The sequence below is a fragment of the Melanotaenia boesemani genome, chromosome 6 (assembly GCF_017639745.1).
Source record: "Melanotaenia boesemani isolate fMelBoe1 chromosome 6, fMelBoe1.pri, whole genome shotgun sequence".
Classification (NCBI taxonomy): Eukaryota; Metazoa; Chordata; class Actinopteri; order Atheriniformes; family Melanotaeniidae; genus Melanotaenia; species Melanotaenia boesemani.
In genome coordinates, this window is record NC_055687.1 from 20192755 (window position 1) to 20219192 (window position 26438).

Below are 26438 nucleotides of genomic sequence, written 5' to 3' on the forward strand. Positions count from 1 at the left end.
TCAGGACGGATGATATCCTGGTTGGAGCACCCCTCTTCATGGAGAGGGAGATGGAGAGCAAACCCAAGGAGGTTGGAAGGGTGTACCTGTACCTTCAGCTGGCTTCACTTACTTTTTCCACACCTGTCCCCCTTACCGGCACCTATGTTTTTGGACGCTTCGGGACAGCTATAGCGCCTCTGGGAGATATCAACCAGGATGGATACAATGGTATGCTGATACTGTCAGAGAGAAAAAGAAAGAAAACACAAAGTGAAATTATACATCTTAAATTAATAAAATTAAAAAAAAAAAATAAAATCCCCCCATGTGCTGGTACATGTGCCGATATGAGGTTTATGTTTTGTGGTCAACTTGATAACAAGTAACACATTTTTCTCTGATTCTGTGCCTGCTGAACTGTTATTTCAGTGACTGAGGAAATCCTATCAGACTCTCGAAGCTCTTCAGTCAACCAGGAAGTACGGCGATGAAAGGTTGTGTGTGTGTGAACTTGTTTCATCCTGTGACGATCAAGTTAAGGCCATATGTGTGTCTGTGTGTTTGGGCTATTTTTACCTCACCAGATGTGCCCTGTGATAAAATCATCTGGGAGTTTTTGTCCCGCAGCCCAGAGTTCATTCCTCTTCGATGTGTTTGTTTTATTCTCACGTTGATTGAGAAAAGACACACACACACACACAAAGCCTGGAGCTGACATGCTCCACCCAGCTAAGGCCTGTTGATTATCCCTTTAAAGATGAATGAATGGATGCACATCTGGTGCTTGTATGACATCAGTTCCACTAATTTATTTTTAATTTATTCGTGGACAGCACGTGTTAATGTGCGTGCCATCCCTTTTAACCCCATTTACCAGTAGATCAATAACAGTAGAATCAATACTGAAGCTTTCTCCGGGTAGAAACATAAATCACATCTGCTCTCTTTAAGCGTGTGACAGTCTCTGGAGGTGAGGGTCAGCTGTGGAGACATGGACATAAAGTATTTGTTTAAATTTAATTTAATTAGCAATCATCCATGTCTGTGCATGATTTCATTATTTAGGATTATGAGAAAGTTGCCATGGCAGCTTTGTGGTCAAGGTTCTCATCTGCATAGTTTTCTAATGTCAAACGGCTGTTCAAGTCTACCTGCTCTTGTGTGTGTTTGTATATAATCACTGGCAGATCCCTTTTCTTGCTGTGATGACTCTGAGTCTCTTCCTCCTCCCTCAGCAGAGACCCCATCATCCCATTCCTAAAATGCTTCATAAAAACAGATCCATACCCATTTTCTGTCTCCCTCATGGTTTTGCTGAGTGTCGGCTGTCAAAACCTTAATATGTAGCTAATTTGATTTGCCATGTGGCTCCCCTTGTTTATAATTTCTATCAGCCAACACTGGCTTTCTGTCACCATTACTCCCAATGTGTCAGCTGGTTTCAGTTTAACTAAGAGTCTCCTATAGTTTTGGTCTCAATGATCACAGTGGGTGTTCCCCTGGATGTCTCCATTGTGTGGGACGTTGTTGAGCAATGCCTTTAAGTGACTTTCACATTATTTGAGGACTTTTTTTTATAAGTAAGATTATTTTGTACAGAGCTATTCAGTTATGTACACATAACCACACATAGACATACAGTCTCAAAGGCACACATGGACACACATCAGCTCATTTATACACTTGCATACACACATGGTTGCATTTATCCTTTCTACCCCGCAATCTGCTTCATGTGGAACCAGTTGTTTAGGCTGGGAGAGAGGGGGTCCGGAGACAAACAGGATGTCTAGAGGTATTTGGACAGTTACAGCACTGATGGGTATTCAGGCTTAGGACAATACACTGCATGGGCATTAAGAGCTTGAAGAGTAAATCCTAATGTCAGTGTTTTATGTGGTCTAAAGTAATCAGATTTTTATATCAGAACAGGTGCCTATAGTAGGTCATCTTTTATATCTTGTGGTTGCTCTGTTGTTCTACAATACAGTTAGAGCTAGAAATATTTAGGCAATGGCACGATTGTTGTTTTTTTAGACATTCACCAAAATTCATTAAGTCAGTTACATAACGATCATGGGCTTAACCCTTCAAGGCCCAACCCATGAAAAAATCATAAGATTTTTTTTTTTTTTTTAAATATGAGGTCTTTATGTGGCCCTTTAACAAAATGTAACAAAAAAAATGACATTGTTTTGGGGGGGATATATATATATATATATATATATATATATATATATATATATATATATCTCCATCCATCCATCCATCCATTATCTTGACTGCTTATTCCATTACTGGTCGCGGGTAAGCTGGAGCCTTTCCCAGCATTTAAGCAGGTGAGAGGCAGGGTACACCCTGGACAGGTCACCAGTCTGTCGCAGGACATATATATGTATATATATATTTATTTATATATATATATATATATATATATATATTTTTTTTTTTTTTTTTTTTTTTTTTAGGGACTTTTTACCATGTGATAGTTTAAAAATATGATAATATAATATTATTGTGGTTTTCTGCTTCTGGATATCTATTAGGCGACAAAAGATTAATATCTGATTTTGAGTAAAGTTTATACCATAAATTGAAGCGAAATGCCTCAGAAACTGTATGTAACAAATATGTCACGTCAGGCTCTTATGGGTTAAAGTGCAATGTCTTCATTAATTTAAGTGTATTAACATCTAAATTGAATTCACTCACAAACTTCATCAATTAAGCAGGTAAAAGTTACTGATTTGATTTCAAGTGTCACATTAGCTTTTGGAAGCTGTTAATTTGAACCAACAAATGATTAAATAAGCTCTCAAAGTGACACAGGTAGAATCCATTAGACACCAGCAGAAACACTAGAAGTGGTCAGATTAGCAGTGTGGTACATTACAACAAAAAGACATGTTCACACCTGATAGGATCATGTGTGATCACTAGAGATTGGAAGCAGTAAGCGATGACTCTTACAGAGTTCAGTGTCAGCAAACTTCTGTCAATAAAGACAGTCACACAAAAGTTTTTAACTCCTTAAATGACCACAGCAAGTACAATCAGCACCAGCAATGATCAGAACAAATATTATCTAGAAAACCTCCAGGTAACTCACCTACTGATATCTTCCTGTTTTTTTTATTGTCAAAAATAGCATGTTCATCAAATTCCCTCAGACTGCTGTTTATCCAGCCCAGTCTCACCAGAAGATGTAAAATATAAAACTTTATCCACACATATAATAAGCTGTAGTTTTTCCGTCCAGGCTTAAAAATGGAACATACCATATTTTTAGGCAGTTGTTTTGTGCCTGGCACTTGTAATATCTGCTCATTAGATGGGTACCATGACCACTGACTAAAACTTCATAATTTATGAGAATGGGTATTTTACTTACTTTAGCCATGTACAATATTTTTTTATGTCTAAACCTAACCGTGTCTTAACTCCTAACCATAACTATTAGTGGGCAGGAGAGAAGAAAAGACGCAAACACGCTGAGGAAAAAGTTGTGAAGGATGAGATTCAACCATCAATCTATACTGTTTGAAGGTTTATTGCCATCCAACATTCAACTTGCCTTCTGATGAGGCATTTTTGTCCTATTTAATAGTTGGAACTGTCAATGCCTTCACCTTGCAAATGTAAACATGGAAACATTATTCAAAGTACAAGAGAACCATAAGACACTGGAAGCAAAACGTAGGCACTGGACCATTTCTGAGCCAAAATTGTGAGGCTGCTTTGTATTATCCTGTGGGCCAGCATAAGTATTTTACATTTAGTCACAAGTTTGCGTTGTTGTACCATTTCCTCTGAATGTGTCCTCAATCATTCCTGAGTGCATAGAGTTGTGCTTACTGCTGTCCACTTTTGATCAGATATATTATGACACATGTTTGTGTCAAGTCTGATCAGCACCAAAATGAACACACAGTATCCAGTCAAGTTATAAGCTCTCTGCGGGAGGAAGACTTATTATTTTCAAAGTCTTAAGCAAAGACTCCAGAGCAAATACAGAGGGTACTTCAGGTGCAAAGCCAGATGTGACTTTTACACACACACATGCACACATACACAAAGCCAGAACAGTTCTAGAAAACATTCTTTGGATAGATGAAGCTGAAATCAGTCTGCACCAGAAGGACAGAAAGAAAAAATGTGTTAAGTATGCTGAAGGCTTGGAATAGCCTATGAGCTGAACATTGTAAAACTCAGGGATTCATTTTCACGGCATGGGCGTACATGCTTTTCATGGCATTGGTTCTCCTCTCCGATGATTTGATAGAAGACAGAAGCAGCCAGATGAATTCTGATGTGTATTAGGATGTGCTGTCTGCTCCGATTTAGCCAAGTGCAACAGAGTTGGTTGGAAAGGGCTTCACAGTTCAGACTGGCAGCGACCCAAAACATACTGTAAAAGCAACCCAGGAATGTTTGAAGATGAAGTCAAATATTCTGCCCCGGCTAAATTGCATTTTATTGTCTGAAGACAAACTAAAACCAGAAAAACACAGAACTTAACAACTGAAGACTTCTGCAGCGAAAGTCTGGCAAAGCATCATAAAGCAGGAAACTCATTTTTCAGTGATGATCATATTTGAAATTGAAACATTTGAACATTTGAAACTGTCATTTCTAATAAGGGACTTTTAATCAAGTCTTTACAGTGAACTTTTTTTATTTTTAATGACTCTATCAATTTGTCCAGAACTTTTTGAACCCGAAGCATTAGCCTTAGCAAAGTCTAAAACAATAAAGGAACTTAAAACTGAGGAAAGCTAAAAAAAAAAAAAAATAGAATACATTTACATTAAAGCAAATAAGTAAATGACCATCCGTCAGTTTAAAAGGGTCAAGCTCTGGTCCTTCTCACTTTCCTTTTCCTTTAACCTGAATGTTTTCCTCTGCTTCTGTCTCAGAGGGGCCCTTAACTCAGTTGATGTGTAAACCATACATGTATGTGTCACCCCATAGACGTGGCAGTGGGCTGTCCGTTCGGAGGCGAGGACCGTGGAGGCAGAGTATTGATCTTTAATGGTAACAGAGAAGTATCCGTGAAAGGTCTGAGACTAAGCCAGGAGCTGAGAGCTGCCTGGACCCACAGTAGGAGTTTGCCTGGATATGGATTCACTCTGAGAGGAGGCCAAGATCTGGACAGCAATCAGTATCCTGGTAAATACTTACAAAATCCAAGCCCTCTATGCTCAGATCCCCATGTTATAATCAAAATTCCTTCTCAGAGTTGCATTCTTTTACCTCCTCGCTTTCCTTTCAGCCCCTCTTTTTACTCTTGGCCTCCACATTTCTTCACTCTCCCATACACTCCTCAACTAGCATTTCCATGTTCTTCTCCCCTTTTGCTTTCCTCCTGTTCTCTGGTAAAGTCATCAGAAGAGGGTATGGGGATGTGTGCCATGAGCTACAGCCGCATCCAGTCTTTAGGGATTTACAGAAGGAGCAAAAGTAAGATGTATAATAATACATTATCCGTATGTTCTGTCTGCCAGACATTCAAGCCTCTGCTTCTTTACCCCTTAAACTGTGAGCAGACAAAGCAACACTCAGTCAAATTACAAGACAAAACTCCCCACCACTCCCCAGACATTCAAGCCTAGAACTGTGGCACCCACACCAAAAACCTTCAACATCTGAAGTCTTAAATATATTAAAACTCACACTAGAATAACAGCATAGATAAATAACTACTGGAAAGGATTTTTGAAGCTATTTACATGCATGAGCTTTAGGTTTTCAAATTAGAAAAAGCTACCAGTATTTAAAACAAAGCTGCTCTGTGAAACCACTGTTTTTCTACCTTATTTTCTCCCTAATTTGGAGCCATTCTGCTCTCAGCATTACGTTGACTTTATGCTTCCACAAAATGGGCTGATGTGGAGAAGTTGTTCAGTTTCACTTTTCTTTGCCCTTAACCCTTTTTGCTCCTTTTCATCCTCTCATACTGATATAATAACAGATTTCATCATTCAACAAACAGCATATTTAGGGAACTAACACACACAAGTACACAGAAGTTCACATGTGTGGCTTGTGATCAGTTTCACTGGCGGGCAGAGAGTGTGTGTTGAGCATGTGCCAGGCTGTAGGTCACAGTCAGACCGGTGCAGGCCTACTGCAAATCAGAAATAAAAACATTGTACAATAAATACACACAAGGATTACAGGTTAAACTCCAGCTGGTGGAGGCCCATTGGGAGGAGGAAGCAGGGTAGAAACTCATGGGTGGTGGAGTTTTCAGCCAACACACACACATTCAGCATAAACACACACACACACAAATGTGCAGTGCTTGTGGCGTCTGTCATTAGAGGGCCAGTTGACGGAAGTGAGGCACTCACACATGTGTCGTATGCAGGGTAGTAAAGTTGCACTGTTCAAAGGAGCCAGGGATGTTTGATCCGTGTTATAAGAGGGCCACTCAGACGTCTGGGAGGCCTGCTAGAGCTGCCATATGCTTCCATCAAAGTTAAATGTCATTAGTCTACTGCAAAAGGGAAGGAAGGATGATGACTTAGCTCCATTTTTAGCCTTAATGGACTTTATATCTAAAGATTATATGATTTATTTGCCTTTGATTTGGTGGGAAAGCACTCTAAATGAAAGGTAGAATGGAAAAGTCATAAAAAAGTAGGAAGTAGTCTAAGAAAAATCACTAGTTACTGCTTAATATCAAACTCCATTTCAAGCATCGTTTTGATGGAGACATTGCACTGACATGAGATTTAGGGGATCAGCCGTGTATCAAAAGGGTCACATTGCCTCAGGATGAATCTCACATTCTGCTTACTAATTAAAGGTCAAAAACTTTACTTGTCAATCACATTGATTTGTTGAAAGACTAAGACACAGAGACATGTCAGAGTTGGTCATTTGAATGTGTGTGGTGCTAAATGATCATCAGGCTGGCCATTTGGCTGGCATGTAGGTGTAAAACTCATTACTGAGGTCCATGTCTGCTTGCAAACTTAGTTGCCACCTTAATTAGACTTCTTCAGGATATACTTCTTTTTTCACTCAAAAAAAGAAAACTGAGAAAAAACTGTGGGAAAAGTTCACCAGATGTTTACCTTCTCTTTGTCTTGCATGTCACTGTATTCATGGAAAAGTTATGATACTCTAACTTCCCTCATTTTACTTTTTTATTGTCAAGTAGTTGCCATATTAGGCAACCCCCACCTCCCTGGATTGGTCAATTCCCTCTTGATCTTAAGCATGAAAGCAGTGAATCTCAGACAAGTTTAATGGCCAGCCAGTGATTGAATAGCTCCCCAAATACTACATGTATATCCAAGAATTAACAAATCCTCCATTTCTCTCTTAAAACCCCCTCTTTTTCCACTGAGTGCCATTGACCCTTGGCCTTTCATCATCAAGGCCAGTCCCCCTGCAGCCAAACAGGCAGTCGCAGCAGACAGCCAAGTGACAGCTTGACAGTCTGTCTAAACTCTGGATGGAGGTTGTGTTTTCACAGCCCAAGACAGACACCATCAACTAATGCAGCTCAGTTACTCAGTCCGTACCAGCACATATAGATGCCATAAAGGTTTCAATCATTTGTGAGTGGAAAAGCCTCCGTCAGGGGGTCTCTGTGCACCTCAAATCAAGTGCTGGGCAAGTTTTCCTGCGTGTAAGGAAATGGGATTTATATGGGAAGGAAAGTAGGCCGTTATTTGATTTAACTTCTGATGCAGCCATGTGTGCACTTACACTCTCACACACACTTAACCCCAAAGGTGCCCTGTACTCAAATCAGTCTCGTGTCATGCAGCGTTAAGCGAGCAAACACTGGCGTTAGATTAAGCAGCACATGCATCGGTCAAACTGACATACTTGTGGCAAGAGTGGATTTTCAGCTGTAGGTTACACAACTTCAGCAGTGAGGTGGGCAGAGGAATTTGAATTACAAGGTGGTCCTTCAGCCTTACTCACTCTGCTGAAAACACACCTTGCATCTGATTGCTTTCACAGATTGCCTTTTAAAGGCAGCGTGCATGATCCTCTGCTCTAACTTTCTTTCTGTCATTCCTGCCTCCAATCTTCTTCTTTTTTCCCCTTTTTCTCCATCTGCTGCAGGGTAGCACCCATCTATTGGGGTCTTTTCCTGATGAAGTACTGTCTCTCACACATATACACTCACACACATAAAACAACAGGGGAAAAGGCCTAAATGTTTAATGCTGGGGTTTCAAGGGGACTCAGCGACTGCAGCCAAAGGCAGAAACAGATGTGCTTCTCTTAGATTCAATTAGTCTTGTTCTTCCTAAATATGCAGAAGAGGAAAGAGACACAAATGACCAGCAAAGTCTACTAAGGTACCGTTCCATTTCCTTTCATCTTCCTGCAGAAGAAGGTTGGAGAAGGTTTCATGCTAAAAAAAAAAAATCAGATGATTGAGTCAGTTTAATAAATTGGAGAAATTGTAATTTTCTTTCACTGTATAAAAAATTAATTAACAATTAAATCAACCATTAAAAAAAAGCCACCCCACAACTTCTTTTCCTGCTGTATCTGGCCATGATGGCTTGCATCCATTAAGTGCCTCTCTTCAGTTTCATATTGTTTTAATCAACACTGGTGTGTGCGCCTATGTGTGTTTCTGTGTGTGTGGCTTACAACGGTATGTGTCCCTTGACCACAACCATTAAATGCCGTCTCTATTTTAAACGTTTGGAGCCAATTAAGAGCGTGTTCATCGCCAACCCCATGAAAACGAATAAAAAATCACATATAGATGAGATCTGGTGCTGCTTACAATTATGAGTCGTCGCTGCGCCGGTTGTTGGGAAATGTTGTTGTTTAGAAAACTCTGATTGGAACGATGTGAATTTTCTAATGGCCTGGGAATGCAGTAGGGTGTCCCTGTCTCACAAGCGCACATACACCCATAAATACATGATTAAAAAAAAAGAAACACATTATTTTTTATATGTTTACATAGTAAATATACTTTGAAAGGGGTCATGTTTGAGAGGAAAAGTATGATGATATCAAAAAGTCAGCTCTGCATCACAGTGTTAATGTGTGTGTGTGTGTGTGTGTGTGTGTGTGTGTGTGTGTGTGTGTGTGTGTGTGTGTGTGTGTGTGTGTTTATTACATGTGCAAAGTCTGTGTTTGATGAAGATTGCTGGAGACTTTGAAATCAGTCCCATCTGTTGCATTCTTTGAAGCTCACTGTTTCCCGTCTCTCCTTGCTCTCTCTGCAGATTTGATCGTGGGTGCGTTTGGTGCAGGCGAGGTGTCAGTGTACAGGTAAAAAGCTCAAACATAAATTAATACGACTCAGGTTTGTCAGGTTTGGAGTTTTACCTAAAAGTCTGTGAGACTTTTTTACTGCAAGTTGTCATGTTTTCAGTTATGTTATGAGTTTGTCTGTGTGTGCTAATGTCTGCACAGGTCTCGAGCTGTAGTGTCTGTGGAGGCTTCAATGATCCTGACTCCCAGAATCTTGAATCCTGATGACCGACAATGTATTCTGCCTCAGACGGATGTCAAGGTTACCTGGTAAAAGAAACAGCTCTTACTCCATTTTGTCCTAATAGTGTTATCAATAGTATACCACATCTATATCTATGCCAGATGTTCCCTGTGGTGGAATGATAATAAAATCCTCTGTTATGGCTTTTTTTCTTCCGTGTATGATCACACTTTTGTGCACTGATGCCAAAACTTTTGGAAAACATCTTCCAGGGTGAAGATTTCTACTCAACGTTCATATGTGGATTGGAAAACCACGATTTAGCCCTGCAGCATTGTAATCTATTATTTCTTTAGTTTAACAACAGAAAATGCACTAATCTCCTCTTTATTAACGTGGCAATGGCAGACCTAGTCAAGATAGCACTGATGCTAACTTGCTATCAAGAATTTGTTACTTTTATGCCAGCTATATTAAGGGACGGACACATCAGACCACATTATGGAATACACTGCTACATTAAAATTGTACCCCAATGACTCAAAACCCAACAGCAACATTGCTGGTCTCCTACCAAACCTGGTCAGGCCTCAAGCTGGGGGGACACCTCTGATAATGAGATGGTTTTTGCTGAGTAGAGTTTTCATGTCTGGGGCATCACTGTTGCTTTTGACTGAGCTGTTTTGCTCGTACATTGAAGGACAATTGTTATTAGATCACTCCTCAGTCCTGTCAGAAACGTTGCATGCACACTGTACTACTTAGCTTTAGTTGTGTTTGTGCATTTTGATGTTGACAGATGTTTTTATAGACAGTGCTGTGCAGGTGTATTTTTTCGTGTGAAGGAATGGAGGAGAGAAAAATCCTGATGTTTTCACTGTTTATCCAATTGACTTCAACATCAGCTCATCAGATCCGTTCTGTAGATCTGATTCACTGGAATTATTCATCCAATCACCTGCAAGTATTTATTTATATTTTTCAAAGGCTTGCCCTTTGACAAACACTTCATGTGGCTGACTTCCTCTAATGGTTTTGTGTAACAAAACATCTGCACGTAGGGTTACTCTTGGCAAGGTCTGTATTGACACTGAGATTTTTACCTTTCTGAGCTTTCAACAGTGGTCAAAACCAAACTGAACAAAAAAGAGAGATTAAACCAGTATAGGAAAAACACACTCAATAGCTGTACATTAAAATGGAGCATCTTTCTGCTGTAGAAACTCAGGCACGTGTGAGATGGTGCAAGTATTTGCATAGGTGACACTTTTATCACTGATTTCAATAAGGAGTGATCAGTTAAAAGGATGGAGCTAAATTTATTGATGTAAAAGGGATGAATTTTTAACATGTATGTTTGGCTCCTTTCATGACTGAAGGAAGGGGATCAAATAGAACTCTAAGAGTCAAGCTGTTGATGGTGGATGAACATCATTAGGAGGTGTCAGAGACTTCTGATGCCTTCGCTCTGATTGAGTAATGGAGATGAAAAGGAGGCAGATTGCACATAAGTCCACCTGGTGAGTGAATGATGGAGCAGAAGAGAGACTTTAAGAACCGGTATCAGACTGATTAACTTAAAAAGTAGCAGACAAGAAAATCATTGGACCTGAGTAGTGACAGAAGTGGGAAAAGCTTCTAACAAAGTTTAGCAGATTCCAATGTCCAAACACCTGGGATTAAGGGAAGGCTGAGAGACTGAATGCAAAAGGTTAATATCAACTGTTAGTAAGCCAAACGGTCATAGCTGTGGGGATAACCAGGGGGGTTGTTGAGCTACTGTTTGCAGCGATGTTTGCGAAGTAAAGACTAGTGACATGTAGCTGGTTTCCTTGGGCATATATTTTTGTCTCCCCTAAAACAAAACTCTAAGAGGCCCAACTGAGTTCTTCCTTATATTGGAATATGCACACAGGTGGGAGCATATTTATAATGACAAATTCTGACTTGAAAACTCCACAAACAATTAACAAGGCAAACAGTTTCCAAACTATCCATCTCAATTTTTTATTTTTGTTCTGTTGGACCTTACATTGCAGACATTGTGGGACAGTAGCGTTTATTACCACCACACTAGAATTCAAGCTATAAAAACAGAAAGTGAGATGACATCTCGGAGTGCCTAATCAAGCCCGTTTTCCAGTGTGTATGTGTGTGTGTGTGTGTACAGGTGAATTAAAGTTAAAGAGATCAAAGTCTTAAACAAACATGAGTCTAATGAGGCCCTCTGCTGCACTGAACCCCAGCTCTGCAACAGAAATCGTTCTACTTGCACTGCATCATTAAATGGTATGCAGTATAAAGTATACACTTTCACTAATCACACTCACACTGACAGATGTGACAAATATTTCACCCCTGAGTTCTAGACGTCTGCTATCATCAAAAGTATGTTTGTCTGTGACTCCGGTACAATAATGTAGCAGTCCACTGAAAAAGCAGACTCATAACCTGGAAATTCAGATTTATGGGGCTCTGCAATTAATATGAAACAGCATAATTCTGTTTTGATTACATTATTGTTGGTGTGGGTGGCAGACTGGCTTTGAACAGCCTGGGGGTGAGTTTAGTTGAGGGGAACCGGTCTAAAAGTTCCTGTGACTTCGCCACAGTCTATTGTTGGTCTTAACTCACCAAGTCTGGAGCTGCTACGGGAGACATTGGCTCGGCTAGTTGCCATCGTGGTTTCTGCATAGTGGTGTGTGAGTATTGGCAGTGAGCAAAAGGGGAACTGGGTTTGGGTCAGATCAACACAGAGCACTAAACTGTGTGAATTTCATCAAAACAAAACTGGGCTTATTTAAATAAACCACCATTAAATTTTGGTTCGTGGTATGGAACCATAGACGATTTAGATCACACACACACACACAAGCAGCGAGTCAAACAGCAGCAAAACTGAGGGATGTTGTAGGTATATATGTTTCAGAGGAGTGAGGTTTTGGGACATTTCAGCTGTTTGGCTGCAGTGAGAACTGGAAAGGAGCTGAATGGGAGATAGCTTTAGTTTAGGTCATGTGCATTACTTGTACATGAAAGTCACATTGTAAAGCATCTCATTTCCTGACAAATACAGTAATTACCCAACAGTCTTTAACCTCAGGGGTCATTAAACAATAGTGGCTGTTGTTTTCAATGTATTTCCGCTAACTTGAACGTTTCTTTTAACTTTGACTAAAATATATCCCGTCTGTCTTCGATCAAAGGAGAAAAAAATGCAGTCACAAGACTCAACCAGTTTTTTTTTTGTTTGTTTGTTTTTATCCAGTCTTTCTTCATTTCTAGAAATTCCTTCAGAGAGAGTCACTGTTTATAATTTGCATGTGTGAAGAGATCCTACATAGTGATGGCTTACAATCATTATATAGAAAAAAACAAATCTCCAAATCTTCAATATTAGTATGTCAGTAGGAAAATATCTTCATCAACTGTAGAGGAGATAATATGTTTCGTTCACAGCCTGTTTCCAATACCACAAATCCATTGTTTTAAAGATTACTGGGTCATTTTCTTAGTAATAATATGATGCTTAGCTTTGTTACTTGGTTGCAGACAGTGAATACATGAGACCCACACCTGGGGTTAGATGGGAAAATGAAGGGCCAAAGCAAAGGGAAATAGGCGGCTGGGTAATTACATGGATTAGGGCCAGTTATACTAGAAAAGAAATCCTTTTGCGTTGTGTTGTCCGGCCTCCTCAAGAATCAAAAGTGAATGCATGTGCCAAATAGCTGCACTCAAGGCCAAGTAAAAGGCTTGAGGAAGTCACAATAAAAACAAAAGCAATCTGCGACCACATACCTCTGCCAAGACTTTATTTGAAATAAATAAAAATCCAGATCTGTTTCTTTATCAACATCAAAATCAGTCACTTTAAACTGGGCTGTTCTCCAGTTCCTTTTGAACAAGCTAACCCTGTAACCTTCTTGTCTGAATTAAAAACAGCCCTCTAATCAACTATCATAAAGGTGTGTGTTTGGATTTCATGTAGGTTGTTTAATATGAACTCTTGGTAGCACAGGAAGGGATTTATTGTACAGAGCGTGTGCTGGGAGGGCTTTCTATCAGTGTGTAGACTGGTGGAGCACAAATGTATTTTGGGGAAAATTGCATAGAGTAATGACTAACCAGGGGGTCATTTCTGCACAGCATGCACTTAACACAACATGCTTATTAAAGTCACACCCTTGCAAAACTATAAAACACATGCAGCACATATTAAACAAACATGAAACAACTTGGACACAAAATCTTTAATTTATCACATTAAGTCACATTTTAACAAAGCTTACTGTACTGAGTACTGTAGCTCATCATTGTGTCATCTAATGGGAATCCAAAATAGCCAAATGCCTACCACACTTGCATTTTATTTATTAAGGTTAGAATTAAACATATCAAACCATCACAATGTCATTTGCTTTGTGCCTCATTTTACAGTCTTCAATGTAAAAAGTATGAGCGTTAAATCTGTAGTCTTCTATACATTAGTGCATATTAACAGTGCAAGTGTCCCTGTGTGAAGAAAGTACCACTTTCCTGTTCTTGATTGAGGTGATAACACAAAAAACACACTTACACATAAAGTAATGCACACATAAATAGAGGAAATGCAGAAATGTTTCCCAGTCTCCCATGTCTTTGTGTCTAATGGTGGGGCCTCTGTGGTAATTCCCACTGCCCCCTGGAGTACAGGAAGGAAGTCATGCCTTGTTTAGAGGCAGTTTTTTTAGTTAGTTAGTAATACAATATACAGTTTTTATGATCTTACAGCAGAAATCTTTGCAATAAATGAAAGCATGCAATTATTTGAGCTTAGTATTTGGTTATGGTTATGTGTTTATGTTGCTTTTAAATAAGTCTGTGATGTGAGAAGCACCTGGGTTTGGTGTGGATTCACCACATAATTCAAGCTAATTGCATATACAAAAAGGACCAGCCTGCAAAAGCTTACAAGATGCCACAAATTAATCCACTACATGTGGTATGAGTTTTTAAATAATGCTGCAAAAATGTGTTGATCTTGCACAATATGCTAACGTTTATCTCAATCTTTTCCTTGTATCTTGTCTGTCTTCCCAATAATCTTCTCCTCTAGCCTGAAAGTGGATGTGTGTGCAGCAGTAAGCGGTGTGGGGATACCCAGCTCTGTAGGTAAGCAGCTGTGCATGGTGTGTTTTGGAGAAGAATGTGGCAAAAGGGGAAACACAGAGAGGGTGGGAGAGCAGTCAGAGCCGAGTAGTCAGAGACATCTCATTAAAGTTTCCTGCTTAGAGAACTGTAGCTCTGCAACACCAGTCAGATGGAGAACAAAGAAAGTAAGGAGGGTGGGGACAAGAATATAGAAGATATAATACACTGACAGTGGAGGTGTGCACTGTTTCCACTGTTTTATGATTCTCTGCAGAGTACAACACCTACACATGACTCCAGACTGCATAAAAAAATAGACCAGATTTTGTGGATTTAACAATAAGGTAGTGTCTGGTTGCCAGAGTTCTCTACCTTTTCACTCACTCAGTAAATTCACTGTGCATCTTCCATTTTCTGTCCAGATCTGAGGGCCGAGCTGCAGCTGGATTGGTTAAAAGGCACCAGGAGTGGAATTAAGAGAGTTCTTTTCTTGGATACTCAACAGCCTCAGCACACAGGACTCCTAAAGCTCGGTCACAACCACCAACACGCATGCTTGAGCTACATGATTTATTTGAGAGTAAGCAAATCACAAGTACACACAGTTGTTGCAAGCTTTAATTAATTAACTCTGCATCATGATGGTATGATGGTGTGACTCTTGAGGTGGCAACAGCTATACTGACTGTTGGACTTTCCAGGAGGAGGATGAGTTTAGAGACAAACTGACCCCCATCTCACTGGCCCTGAACTACAGTCTGGCTCCACCTACACATGACCAGACCCTCCCACCTGTTCTCAACCAATACAGCAGCACTTTCCTTCAAGAGCATGTGGGTATACACAATGTACAAGTACACACATGATGTTTTAGATCAATATGCTCCACTTCAAAGAAGGATTCCAGGTCTTTGCTTTTTTTTAAATTAATGAGTCATATCACGAGACATTTTAAAAGTCATTGCATGTTTTTTGTGGCAAAAGTATGAACAAAATATACAATTTTGAGGAAAACAGATGGGCTTTTAGGGGTTTACTAACCACTGGACGTATAACCATGAGGATATTTTACAGCCGTATTTTTAATGAAGCTAATATGTAGTGATCAATAAGATGAAGAAATGGTCTGCTGCACAGGAAAAGCCAGCTTTGGCTGAACTACACATTTGGAATTTATTTTTCAAACATGCAAGCCTGATGGAAAATACACACTCTTTGATTGCTCTTCTACTTACAGGATTAGTTCAAATAAATACTCAGACTTTAAAGTTTTCCAGAGCAGAGTTTTGGTTTGCATTTTTTTTTTTTTACTCTAGTTTAGATCTATGTTTATTCACTCGTGGATCATTCAAGGTCACTTTACCTGATGAGGATAGCTGTAGAAAGACACAGCATTATCACTAATTCTTCTTTAAGATAAACCCCTTTTTACCTAAATTAGCCTCAACATTTTTAAAAAATGTCCTAAACAAAGCATCACTGTACATGCATGTGCCCATATTGACACAGCATTTGCATCCTTGATTGCCTCAAAAAGGTTTTTTTTCTATTTTTGGTTTCATGTTTGCTCTGGTGTACCCTTTTCCTCTCAGGCTTACATCCTCCTGGACTGCGGTGACGACAATATTTGTATCCCCAACCTCCAGCTCTCTGCCAGCATGTAAGACTCAAACAATCACGCCCTCTGACCTCAACCCGTAAACGGTCAACACTCCAGACATGCAAACACACGTAAACAGAGCTAAAACAAAGCAAGTATGTCTGTTATTCCTCAAACAATGAACAAAGTTTACACTAAAGTTGCTCACATTATAGCCACATTTACTGAGTGTGTGTGCATGACTTTTTGTGTGCATGTGTATGTGAATTAGCCAGCTCCTCATAGTGTTTCCAGCTGTATGACATCTCCATGGCAGCTTTATACAAACATCCTCTCACCATCCACTGACTAACACACATGCACACACCCTTGTGTTGGCATCGAGGGTGTCGCATTCCTTGTAGCTGATTGCATATAAAGTCCATTTATTAAACATGACACATTTTCATACAAACATGCAGCATTTTCTGTACTACTATAGCAAAGAGCATCATTTTCTGTCTCCTCCGAGAAAAGAAAGCTTTTCAGCCACGCTGTTTTTTTGTGTGTGTGTGTTTGTTTGTTTTTAATTTTTTTTAAATTCAACATATGAACACAGGGATCGAACCGAGCTCGTGATCGGAGATGACAATCTGGTCATGCTAATCATCACTGCAGTGAACCAAGGAGAAGGTGCCTACGAGACAGAGCTGTACACGCTGATACCGCCAGAGGCTGACTACATTGGAGTGGAGCGCAGGGTGGAGGTAAATATTCACACATTTAACACACACTGCAGATTTGTCATAAATCGGTTTTCCTGGCTTGATTTCAAGGAGCAGTAGGGGTTGGATGCTGAAAATAGGTACATAAAACTAAGACAGTTGTCTCATCATGATTGCAGCCAAGTATCAAATAAGGAAGTGAGCTATTTGAGACTGCAGTTAAAGTACAGCATCACATCCTGTTGTGTCTTTGTGGTGTGTTTGTTTGGCATGATTAAGGAAAGCAGGATATGCTTTACTGGCAACAGCCCAAAAGCCCCTATTATGATTTACAAGCTGCATTAGTGACCACAGAAATGGATAGGGTCAGCATGTGCATGTGTGTGTTTGTGTGCACATGAGTGTGTGTGTGCTAAAGAGTGTGTAATAGGGCAGTTTGACTGATGATACTGTTACTGTCAGAGCATTCATCACTCTTCCTCTCCTGTTTTTCCTCTCTCTCTCAATTGTTGCCTTCCGATTTTGATGGTGCTACACCTCCATCCCTTGCGCTCTTGTTTCACTACTTGACTCTCACTTCTCCATATTTTGTCACTTTCATTCACTTTTCCTCACTCATTGTTTATGTGCTTCTCCCTCTTCTCACTTTGAATCCCCTCTTTTTTCTTCCACTAGTCTCTCTCTCAGCTAAATTGCGAGTACAAGATGATCAATGAGTCCAGGATGGTGGTGTGTGACCTCGGGAACCCTATGGTGACTGGGACAGAGGTTAGTTCTGACACACCAAAACAAAACACACACACACCCTTTTCAATAAAACATCCTCGCTAAGAAGGCTCTGTTACCCTTCAGGTTTAATTCACACTGATTGATGGTTTCCAGTGATTACTGATCATCACCTTGACCCTCATTCCACACACTCTGACTCCCATGGTTGTGCCTCACACTCAACTTGTGCATGGGTGTGTAATAATAATCCATTTAACTCTTGAATGGCTGACAGATGCAGGAAGCCAAGGCTTTGTAAAATAAAGAGTAGTCCTTCCGACATGAAATTCTACCACTCTGTTCCACACACATGTGCTACAAAGCATGTCACAAGAGTAAATGCAAGGTTTTCTTTTAAAGGTTTGAAGGCCGGCAGAGAGGTGTGTTCGTGCGCTGGAAGTGACACGCTGCATTCTGATAAATCAATTACGTGGTCATGTTTCACAGTTTTTGTGGAGGGGTGCATAACAAGGCATGTGAAAGGGACAAGGCATGTGCACGTATGTTTGTGTGCTCTCAGCAGTCCAGATGTTTCCCATATACAACTCTCCCCTTGCCCTATTCAGGAATCCATGAGCTTATGCAGAACATACCTCTACACCCCTAACCCCCCCATTAAAGTGCTGCTTCTATTGTGCAACAAAATAGTTCAGATCACCAGAGTTCATTCTTTGTGCCACATGACACAGCTGTGGCGCCTCACTAAGCAGACTGATCCAGTTAGAGGGTACGATTAAAAGAAAGCAGATTTTGTCCCATCTGCCTGCTTTTTTATCTCTGATGTGGGTTTCTTTCTTTTTTCCTAATTAAATTCATTCTTTTAGTGTATTTAAAATCATCTCTCACTGCTAAGTAGAATCCTACAGTGAAGATATAATTATGCTTTATTGTTGTTTGACATAGTTATAGTGCTGGTCATAAACTGATTCTAACCTAAATACCATGAAAACTGGTGAATTAACTGTTTACTTGCCTTTCATACATCAAATATATTGATCTGGAATTATCATGTTTAGGTTACGTGTGTTAGAAACATCAGTTTATTTGTAACATGAGTTACCTTTAATATTAATTCTACTGTGAATTTGCAAGTATATATGTTATGTAGATCAGTACTGGAAGTTGTGAGAGTTTCAGGCATATATCACAGCAATGCTGAACGTTCTGAAAAAGGAATGAGCAGATTATCGGTTAAATGAAGCTGACACGAAAGATTCATTTGTTGCTGTGTCTGCCTGCACAAGTAAAAGAAAAGGCTAAATTGTTGTCATAGAAATAGTTTTTCAATGTTAATGAAAAAATGTAATAGGTTATTTACACAAATGAATAAATAAATGTATGAGTCTCTTTCCAGAAATAAGCTATTCTTTACCTTACACTTAGCTTGCTAGCTAAGCTAAGTGAAAAGCCTGTATTAGTGGCATATTTCAAGTTGTTCCAAACTAAGGAATTTTATCTAAGTATATGTGATAATATATTTCTGGGGTTATAGGGAAAATGTTTATACTGTGGAACAAAATGCAATAAAGCCATAAACATATCTACCAACAATTGCACACTTTATGTTAGTATTGCTCTAGCATCAATTATGGATTAAGTGCATCAGGATGCTATCTGAAGTTCACTTAATGGCTTCATATGTAGCCAATAAAGTTACTTAGAGAACCTACATAGCGACAGTGATCTGATTGTTTTTGTTTTTGTTTTTTTTCTTCTTCTAGTGGTAACCCACTTGAAAAGGTTGACAAAAACTACTACAGTGGGCTTAAAAAAAACTTCTCTAACCACCACCTCAGGATAAACCATCCATTCCCGTTGTTGTTCTAGAATAAAACTGTCAACGAGGCAATAGCCAAATGCAGAAGCAGTGAAATTACGAGGGCAAAATAATATTTAAGACACAATAATAAACGTAACATAACATTTGGGTAATTTCATTGTAAACTGACCACAGAGCCCCTGTGACTGGCATATCTTTGACATGAAACATTAAAACACTTGATTTCTCCTCCTCCTCCTCTCTGTGACAGCTATCTGATAGTGACAACTTCGCTCTGAACGACACATTTGGTGCCTGTTTCTTTAGATCTTCCCTGCCTGGTTCTTCTCTTCCTGTCTCTAATGTGACTCATAAAGAAGGTTTAACTTTGTAGTCCTGCTTGCAGCCAAACTGCCCCGTAGGCCTGGCTCTTGAAGTTTTAGGGCGAGTCTGCATGCTGTCATTTCCCTCTCTGGACCATGAGCTTGACCTGTTTTTCAATGGTGCTCACATACACATGTAAATATGCACGTACACTGCCATGCAGTCGATGGTGAGCGAAACTCTCCACGTGTTTTGAGTTAGCCAGGAGGATGGGGGATTTAAACTGAGGAGAGACAAGGAACTTAACTTTGGTTTTTAAGTATGTGTGTGTAGTCTGGCTTTTGTCAGATCTAAGAATCTTGCTGTTATCATCCTCCATGAACACACAGACGCACAAAATCTTGATATTGTAACTATGAAGTAACAGGAGAGAATCTGTTTAACAGGGATTTTACTGTCTGTACCTGGTCACGCAAGTCCTGATGTTGCCTTTGATGTGCAGGGTTCCTGACTGTATTTATTTAACTGCCCTACTTCTTCTCTTGTGACATGTTTGTTGTTTAAAATACACCCTTTTCTGCTTTATTCACCCTCTTTCCCAGCTATCTGTTGGCTTGAGGTTTTCGGTCCAAAGGCTGGAAGATGCTGGGCCAAAAATCAGCTTTGAGCTACAGATCCACAGGTGACACATCTACCAACATTCACCCAAAGCCCCCCAAACCTTCTTCTCCCTCACACACATAAACACAAAAGAGCTGTTTGTCTTTCCTGTCATCCATGTTCTGTGTCTGCCCTGATCCTGTCACTGTCTGCGGTCTCGTGAAACCAGCCACAAAGATAGAGGAAGACAGATGGCTCAGAGGAACCCCAGACTTGAGAAGAGTTTTACACAAAATGCTCACTGTTTGCATAATTGCACTAAATTTGACACATCACATCAGCAGACGCAGCTCTGCATCATGGGAATTCAAACTGCAGTCAGCTGAACGTAGACATGAGCTCCTTTTGAGTTTTGTTTTTACTAAAACTGTGCAACATCCTCACTTTAAGTCAATACAACAGCAGGATGCAGAATGTGAGATTACAAGTTTACACAACACTGTTGTGTTATGTAGCCTCGGAGATTTTTGTAATGTAAAAAATAATCATTAAATCACATGAGATAAATAGTGAAATTGCAGTCCATTAAAATGCCAGTGAAACTAAATCAAATCATAAAGCAGTTAAATTAAAACATACTGTACAAGTTGTGCACTTTATTGCAATAGTTCCCATGCTTTCCTGCCAAAAATCTTTATTTGTTATTAGTTATTTACCTGAGTGCAGCTAGCTCTTTTACATTTACAGTCGATTCTTTTTCAGGTCAGTCCACATATTTTCTGAATGATTTAGGATCTTTGGCTGGGCCATTCCCCAGTGTTGATCTTTTTGGTAAACAGTTCTTGATAGATTTAGATAGGTCATTGTCTTGCTGAAAATTCCTCTTCATTCTCAGTTTTACAGGACTCCCTTTAACTAACTGAACAGTTGAAGGAAAGCAGGCCCAAACCTTGATGCTGCCACACTACCATAACCTGTTGTGTATATGGTGACCTTCTGCTGTGTTTTTGTTTCGTGCTTTACCTTAAAATTCAACCTTAGTCTCATCAGAGATTTACATAATTTTGAGAGACTGCATGTTTATTTTTCCAAATTAAGAAGGCTGGGTCCTGCTAACCTATCCCATAACCCAGACAAACATAGAATACATGAGATTTTTGTTACATGTTGAGCAACAAGTCCCTGTCAGATTTGGTATTGTTTCTTTTGAGCTATACTTTCATAACATGCTTATAATTCCCCCATTTTTCTAAACTTTCCTGATCAATACCATTCAAAGATCCCACTCTTGATTTGACAGCTCTTGATAAACTATAGCATTTTTCAGAGACAACCATGAAGTTGTCAGAATATTCCCAAAGGAACAGCTGAGCCTGACCTGGATTCACTCAGTCACTTCAGTACGTTGCAAGAGCATGCTAGTGATTACTTGACATGAAACGGAGCATGATTTGTTGATCCTGAAGAAGGCCACATCCTCTTTTATAAAAGGGTTAGCACACTAAAGCAACCAGATGTTTTATATGTCACAAAGATCTGCCATTATAACAGAGGTATGTGGACTTTTTCAAGGCAATGTAGTGAGTGTAGTTGGGGTGTTATTTCAGTCTTTTGGTAAAGTTGACTGTGAATCTCTCCACAGCTCCAACAAAGATAACTCTGACAGCAACCTGGTCAGTTTGAATCTATCCATCGCTGCCAGAGCTGAGCTCAATTTACGTGGGTGAGTGCAACCTCTCTGCATGTCAGTCTGTGACCAATTCTTTTCCTGCATGCCTGTTTCACAAAGATACAGTCGATTTGGTTTGAGTCTAAACTTGTGGTTCACGTTAATATATGGATGGTAAACAGCATAAAAACATATTTCTAGAACTATATTTAGATTAATCATGTACACATGGGAATCCATGTGCTCTTTTCCGTGCTCATGGATTCCCATTGCCCACTAATAAACAATGCGCGCACAACTTACGCACACTTTAAAACTTGGAGCCTGTAATGCCATTGTTTGGGTGTGGTCAGTTGTGCACACAAACACAGGAGCTATTGGGATACACAGGAGAAGAAAATGTTCCAATGTTTGTACTATAAGGCTGTCAGGCTGTTGTGCATTAGCAATCTCCATCTAGCATTTCAAATTTAGCATTTTATGTTTCAAACCACTGTGCGATTGGTTTAGCCCTGATAAACAGTTCAGTTTACTTTGTAAGTTGGGTCTTTTTACAGGGAAAGGCATCAGACGCCTGAATTAGCTTCATCTTGTTAGAAGTTGGAAAATCAATAGAATTTAGTGATTATGTGCTCACTTGCCAGGCAAGCTATTATTAGCCATACAAGCTGCTAATGATACATATAGGTTGTACCATTTTATGTGTGTGACATAAAACTACATGTGGCCGTTTATTACTAAAGCTATCACCACTTTATGTGTGGGTCAGCCATGTTGGATTTTGAGACTAAGGTGTTAAGGCTCCCCAGATTTTCTGAGTTGGGAATCTGTTTTTAGGAGGCATCCCAGCTGATTTTTCCTATAGGGAACTTAAATATGTCAACTATTAAAGGACAGCTTCAACGTTCTTTAGTGGGATAGAGGTAAAAATTTGCTAACCTTCTCTGAATCTGCTAAAATATTGTATGATGTTACTAAAAGTTGGACTTACCTAAATTAAATAGGTCATTTTCTAATTGGTTATGTTTTCAAGCTAAATTATAAGCAGGTATTGAATAATAATTCAAAGGAAAACAACCTATCTAGAAGTTGAACAAAAGTGACTCTGCATCATTATCATCAAGTTGTTTTTGCTGCTTCCAGGGTGTCTCATCCCTCTCAGGTGGTGCTCCCATTCCCAAACTGGGAACCCAAAGAGAAGCCTGTCAAAGAGGATGATGTTGGACCACAAGTAACACACATCTATGAGGTACATTTCATATGAAGCCATGGGGGAATAGACGGTTGGGCTGTTGTGCCAGGATGACGTTTTTAGAGTAGCCTTCCGTTTGTAATGGTTGTTGGTAATAAATTGTGTTTTAAACAGATAACATCAGAAAAACGGGTGTGTAAAGTTGTAGCTAAGCTGCGAGGACATGAAGTCTGCCAGTCTGGTAAAGAAAACAGCAGCGCGCTCAAATTCACAGTAAAACCAGTAGCTCCAGAAACAATTAAGATCTGGATGATCAAAGGTCTTCTACTCAGGACTAATTACTGCTGCGAGGGCAGGAAAAAGGGAGGAGGGGAAAAAAGAGAGGAACAGAGAGCAAGGTAAGGAGGGAGGGAGGAGAGATGGATGAAAATGTTAAGAGAGGACAGGGCATTTAGGTATTAATTATTGAGAAGTACAGACAAAGGGATAGAGGGAGGAAGAGGGGCAGACAGACGGACGACAGTTTACAATAGGCAAAAGTGCATGTGTGCGCGGAGAACATGTGATTCCTTTTTGTTTTAAATGGGGGGCAGCTTCATTGAACCAGAGTGTAGCTGTGTCTGGCCTGTCCTGCAGCTGATAATGATTTTCATTTGTGGTACTTTTCCCAATGGGCAGCTGCTTCTTGTTAAAGAGGACAGAGTTTTCTGCTCATTCCGAATTCCTGCCCCGCAGCACCAGGATCACGTCCTGTTTGGATGACTTGCTTTGGCATTATAGACCATGCATGTGCATATGTATATGAGAGGATATACATGGGTGTTTGCAAAAGAAAAAGAGAGATAGATTTATTGAAGTGATGGTTCGTTTGGGCTCATAAGTCATTCATCCTAGTTTTAATGGAGAATGATGCCCTCAGTGATGATGTAAGTTCTACATGTCTTGTATTTCAGTCCCCAGTGACTAAAGGCTGCATTAGTATTATCTTCATGAAAACACAGGTGGTCCGTGTCATCATCCCACAGTTATGATAACCTGATTATAGCCTCGGTCACATGGGACCAGCTAATAGGAGAGAACACAGTAAAATCCTGACAGCTCTCTGTTTTGCGGCTCCTTCTCTTGTTCCCCAGCTCCATAACTCTGGTCCCAGCAGTATAGGGGAGGCTGAGCTTCAGGTCGGCTGGCCTTCCCGTTTCCGTGATGAGAACCTGCTGTATGCCATGGAGATTCAAACTGACGGCCCAATTAGCTGCCGGACAAACACCAGCCTTAATCCCCATGGCCTTCAGGTAACATGAACGTATACAGGCTCATGCACGCAGACCCACATTCAAAGAACAATGTCAAGTTCTGTACGTAGATATGCTGCATGTGGTGGAACAGACTTGCTCACCAAAGCTTGTACTGTATCAAACTCCTGAACCTAGAGACATTTCAAGCCATTCTCCTTGTTCTTTGCCAGTTGGATCAAAGCAAGAAGAAATGCCTGTTGTACTTTATTGCAGAGCTACAAGAGTTTCCATCAGCTATGATATGAAATCATCTGTAAATAAAAAGCTTTTTCAAAAGGCTGTTATATCATGTAACATCTAAATCCACCTGGACAAATCAGTGAAGTCTGCTGGAGTCGTATAGAGTTTCAGATCTTTTAAGAACTCACGTTGAAACAGAAAGAAATTCATTTTACAGTGTGTGTCCATTTCTCTGGGCAGAAAAGTTTGATTACCATAGATTTCTTCTATTGTCTGAAATTGAGAAGAGTTTCTTCTTTACTAGATGTCTGAGAATCAGCCTTGAAGTCAGTCCATTAATCAGGTTGTCAGTTGTTGCTAAAAGAACTGATTAGAGGAAATGTCTGTGGCTTGTTTCTTACTTACTGACAAAGCTGCTGGAAGAAAAGGAAACAACTGCCATTGCGCTTCCAAAAATAGTTGAATTGAGAGGATTAAGCAATCCGTGTCCTCAGCTTGTTAGCTTTAACTGGCCTGTGTCCAAAGCTAAGCTCCCTGAGGTAAAACAATAAAATCTTCCTGTTATCTGAGACCTGAGGACACTCAGGTTATCAGTCTTGTTGTCAGTGTGATTATATGTCCAGAAAATTAAATCTCCTCAAATCCAACTTTTAACAAAACACACTTTGATCAGATTTTTTTAAAGTCACACTCATTTTTCACAGCTAATTTTTTATTTTTAAAATCTTTAGATCACAGGTTATTTTTCAGTAGTTGACAGGCAGTGTATTGTTCCACCAAACAACCAAAATATAATTACTATGTTCTGATGGAAAATTGCCCTAAAAGTACCAAACGCAGGTCGTTCAGACTGTCCGCTCTTAGACTAATTTTATTGTATTTTAACATAAGATTGCGCATTGATGTCTTTGTCCTTCTGTTGTTGTTTCTCTGTCTTCTTCAGGTCACAGATCTACAGGACACACCTGAATTACTTGGCTTCTTGAGGAACACCAGCGCTCCTCCTCAACGCCACAGACGATCTGTCAGCACTGCTGAGAGCTACAGCAGTAAGACCTTGGTGAGCCACACACATGCTTCTTGAAAAAAGACAAGCTCAAACAAATGTTCATTAGTGATTCACAGGTGCTTGATGTCTTTCTTCTCACGCACTTGATGCAGAACTGCACCAACATATCCTGTCTGAGGATCATGTGTGTTGTTGGTCGGTTGGATCGTGGCCAGAGCGCGGTGGTGAAGATCCGATCGAGACTGTGGGCGCATACTTTTCTGCAAGTCAGTGTCTTTAATGATTCTGGATGTTTTTTTTTTTTTTTGTTGTTGTTGTTGTTGTTTTACTAATTAAATTGTTGTGATACTCTCATCTGAACTTTTTAAACTACTTTAACTATTTATCAACCTAAATCTGAATTATTTCTGTTTTTCCTAAAAAGCGGCGTAATGACCCCTACATTCTCAACTCTACTGTGTCCTTCATGGTAACATCTGTGCCTTATCGTATCCAACCCCCCACCATGCCTCAACACAGAATCTCTGTAAGAAAGCAATAAATATTTAGTTCTGGTGTCCCTGAGAGGAAAAAGTATAAACTGCATGAACTGCATTTTTTTTTTCTGCAGATGGGTACCCTGGTGTTGTGGGGGACTCCAGATGTATCGTTTGCTGTTCCTCTCTGGGTCATCATACTGGCCATACTGCTGGGGCTGCTGGTGCTGGCCATGCTGACATTAGTCATGTGGAAGGTATTTCTTTACACACTTGTTGCAGGTTAAAATATCTTCAGCTTTTTTTGCAGCAGTTTT

General features: G+C 39.9%; 1 protein-coding gene across 1 annotated transcript in view; it reads left to right on the plus strand.

The window, feature by feature from the left end:
- The window catches only part of itga8 (integrin, alpha 8), a 42813-nt gene that overhangs the window by 14301 nt on the left and 2074 nt on the right, over positions 1-26438 (plus strand). The window contains exons 12-29 of the mRNA XM_041987861.1: positions 5-210; positions 4954-5151; positions 9201-9246; positions 9391-9498; positions 14511-14566; positions 14968-15125; positions 15247-15378; positions 16138-16205; positions 16744-16891; positions 17525-17617; positions 20303-20382; positions 21943-22023; positions 23113-23218; positions 24295-24453; positions 25580-25696; positions 25798-25911; positions 26070-26171; positions 26256-26378. Of these exons, the coding sequence (XP_041843795.1) occupies positions 5-210; positions 4954-5151; positions 9201-9246; positions 9391-9498; positions 14511-14566; positions 14968-15125; positions 15247-15378; positions 16138-16205; positions 16744-16891; positions 17525-17617; positions 20303-20382; positions 21943-22023; positions 23113-23218; positions 24295-24453; positions 25580-25696; positions 25798-25911; positions 26070-26171; positions 26256-26378 (2095 nt within the window). The remainder of the gene's footprint in view (positions 1-4; positions 211-4953; positions 5152-9200; positions 9247-9390; positions 9499-14510; positions 14567-14967; positions 15126-15246; positions 15379-16137; positions 16206-16743; positions 16892-17524; positions 17618-20302; positions 20383-21942; positions 22024-23112; positions 23219-24294; positions 24454-25579; positions 25697-25797; positions 25912-26069; positions 26172-26255; positions 26379-26438) is intronic.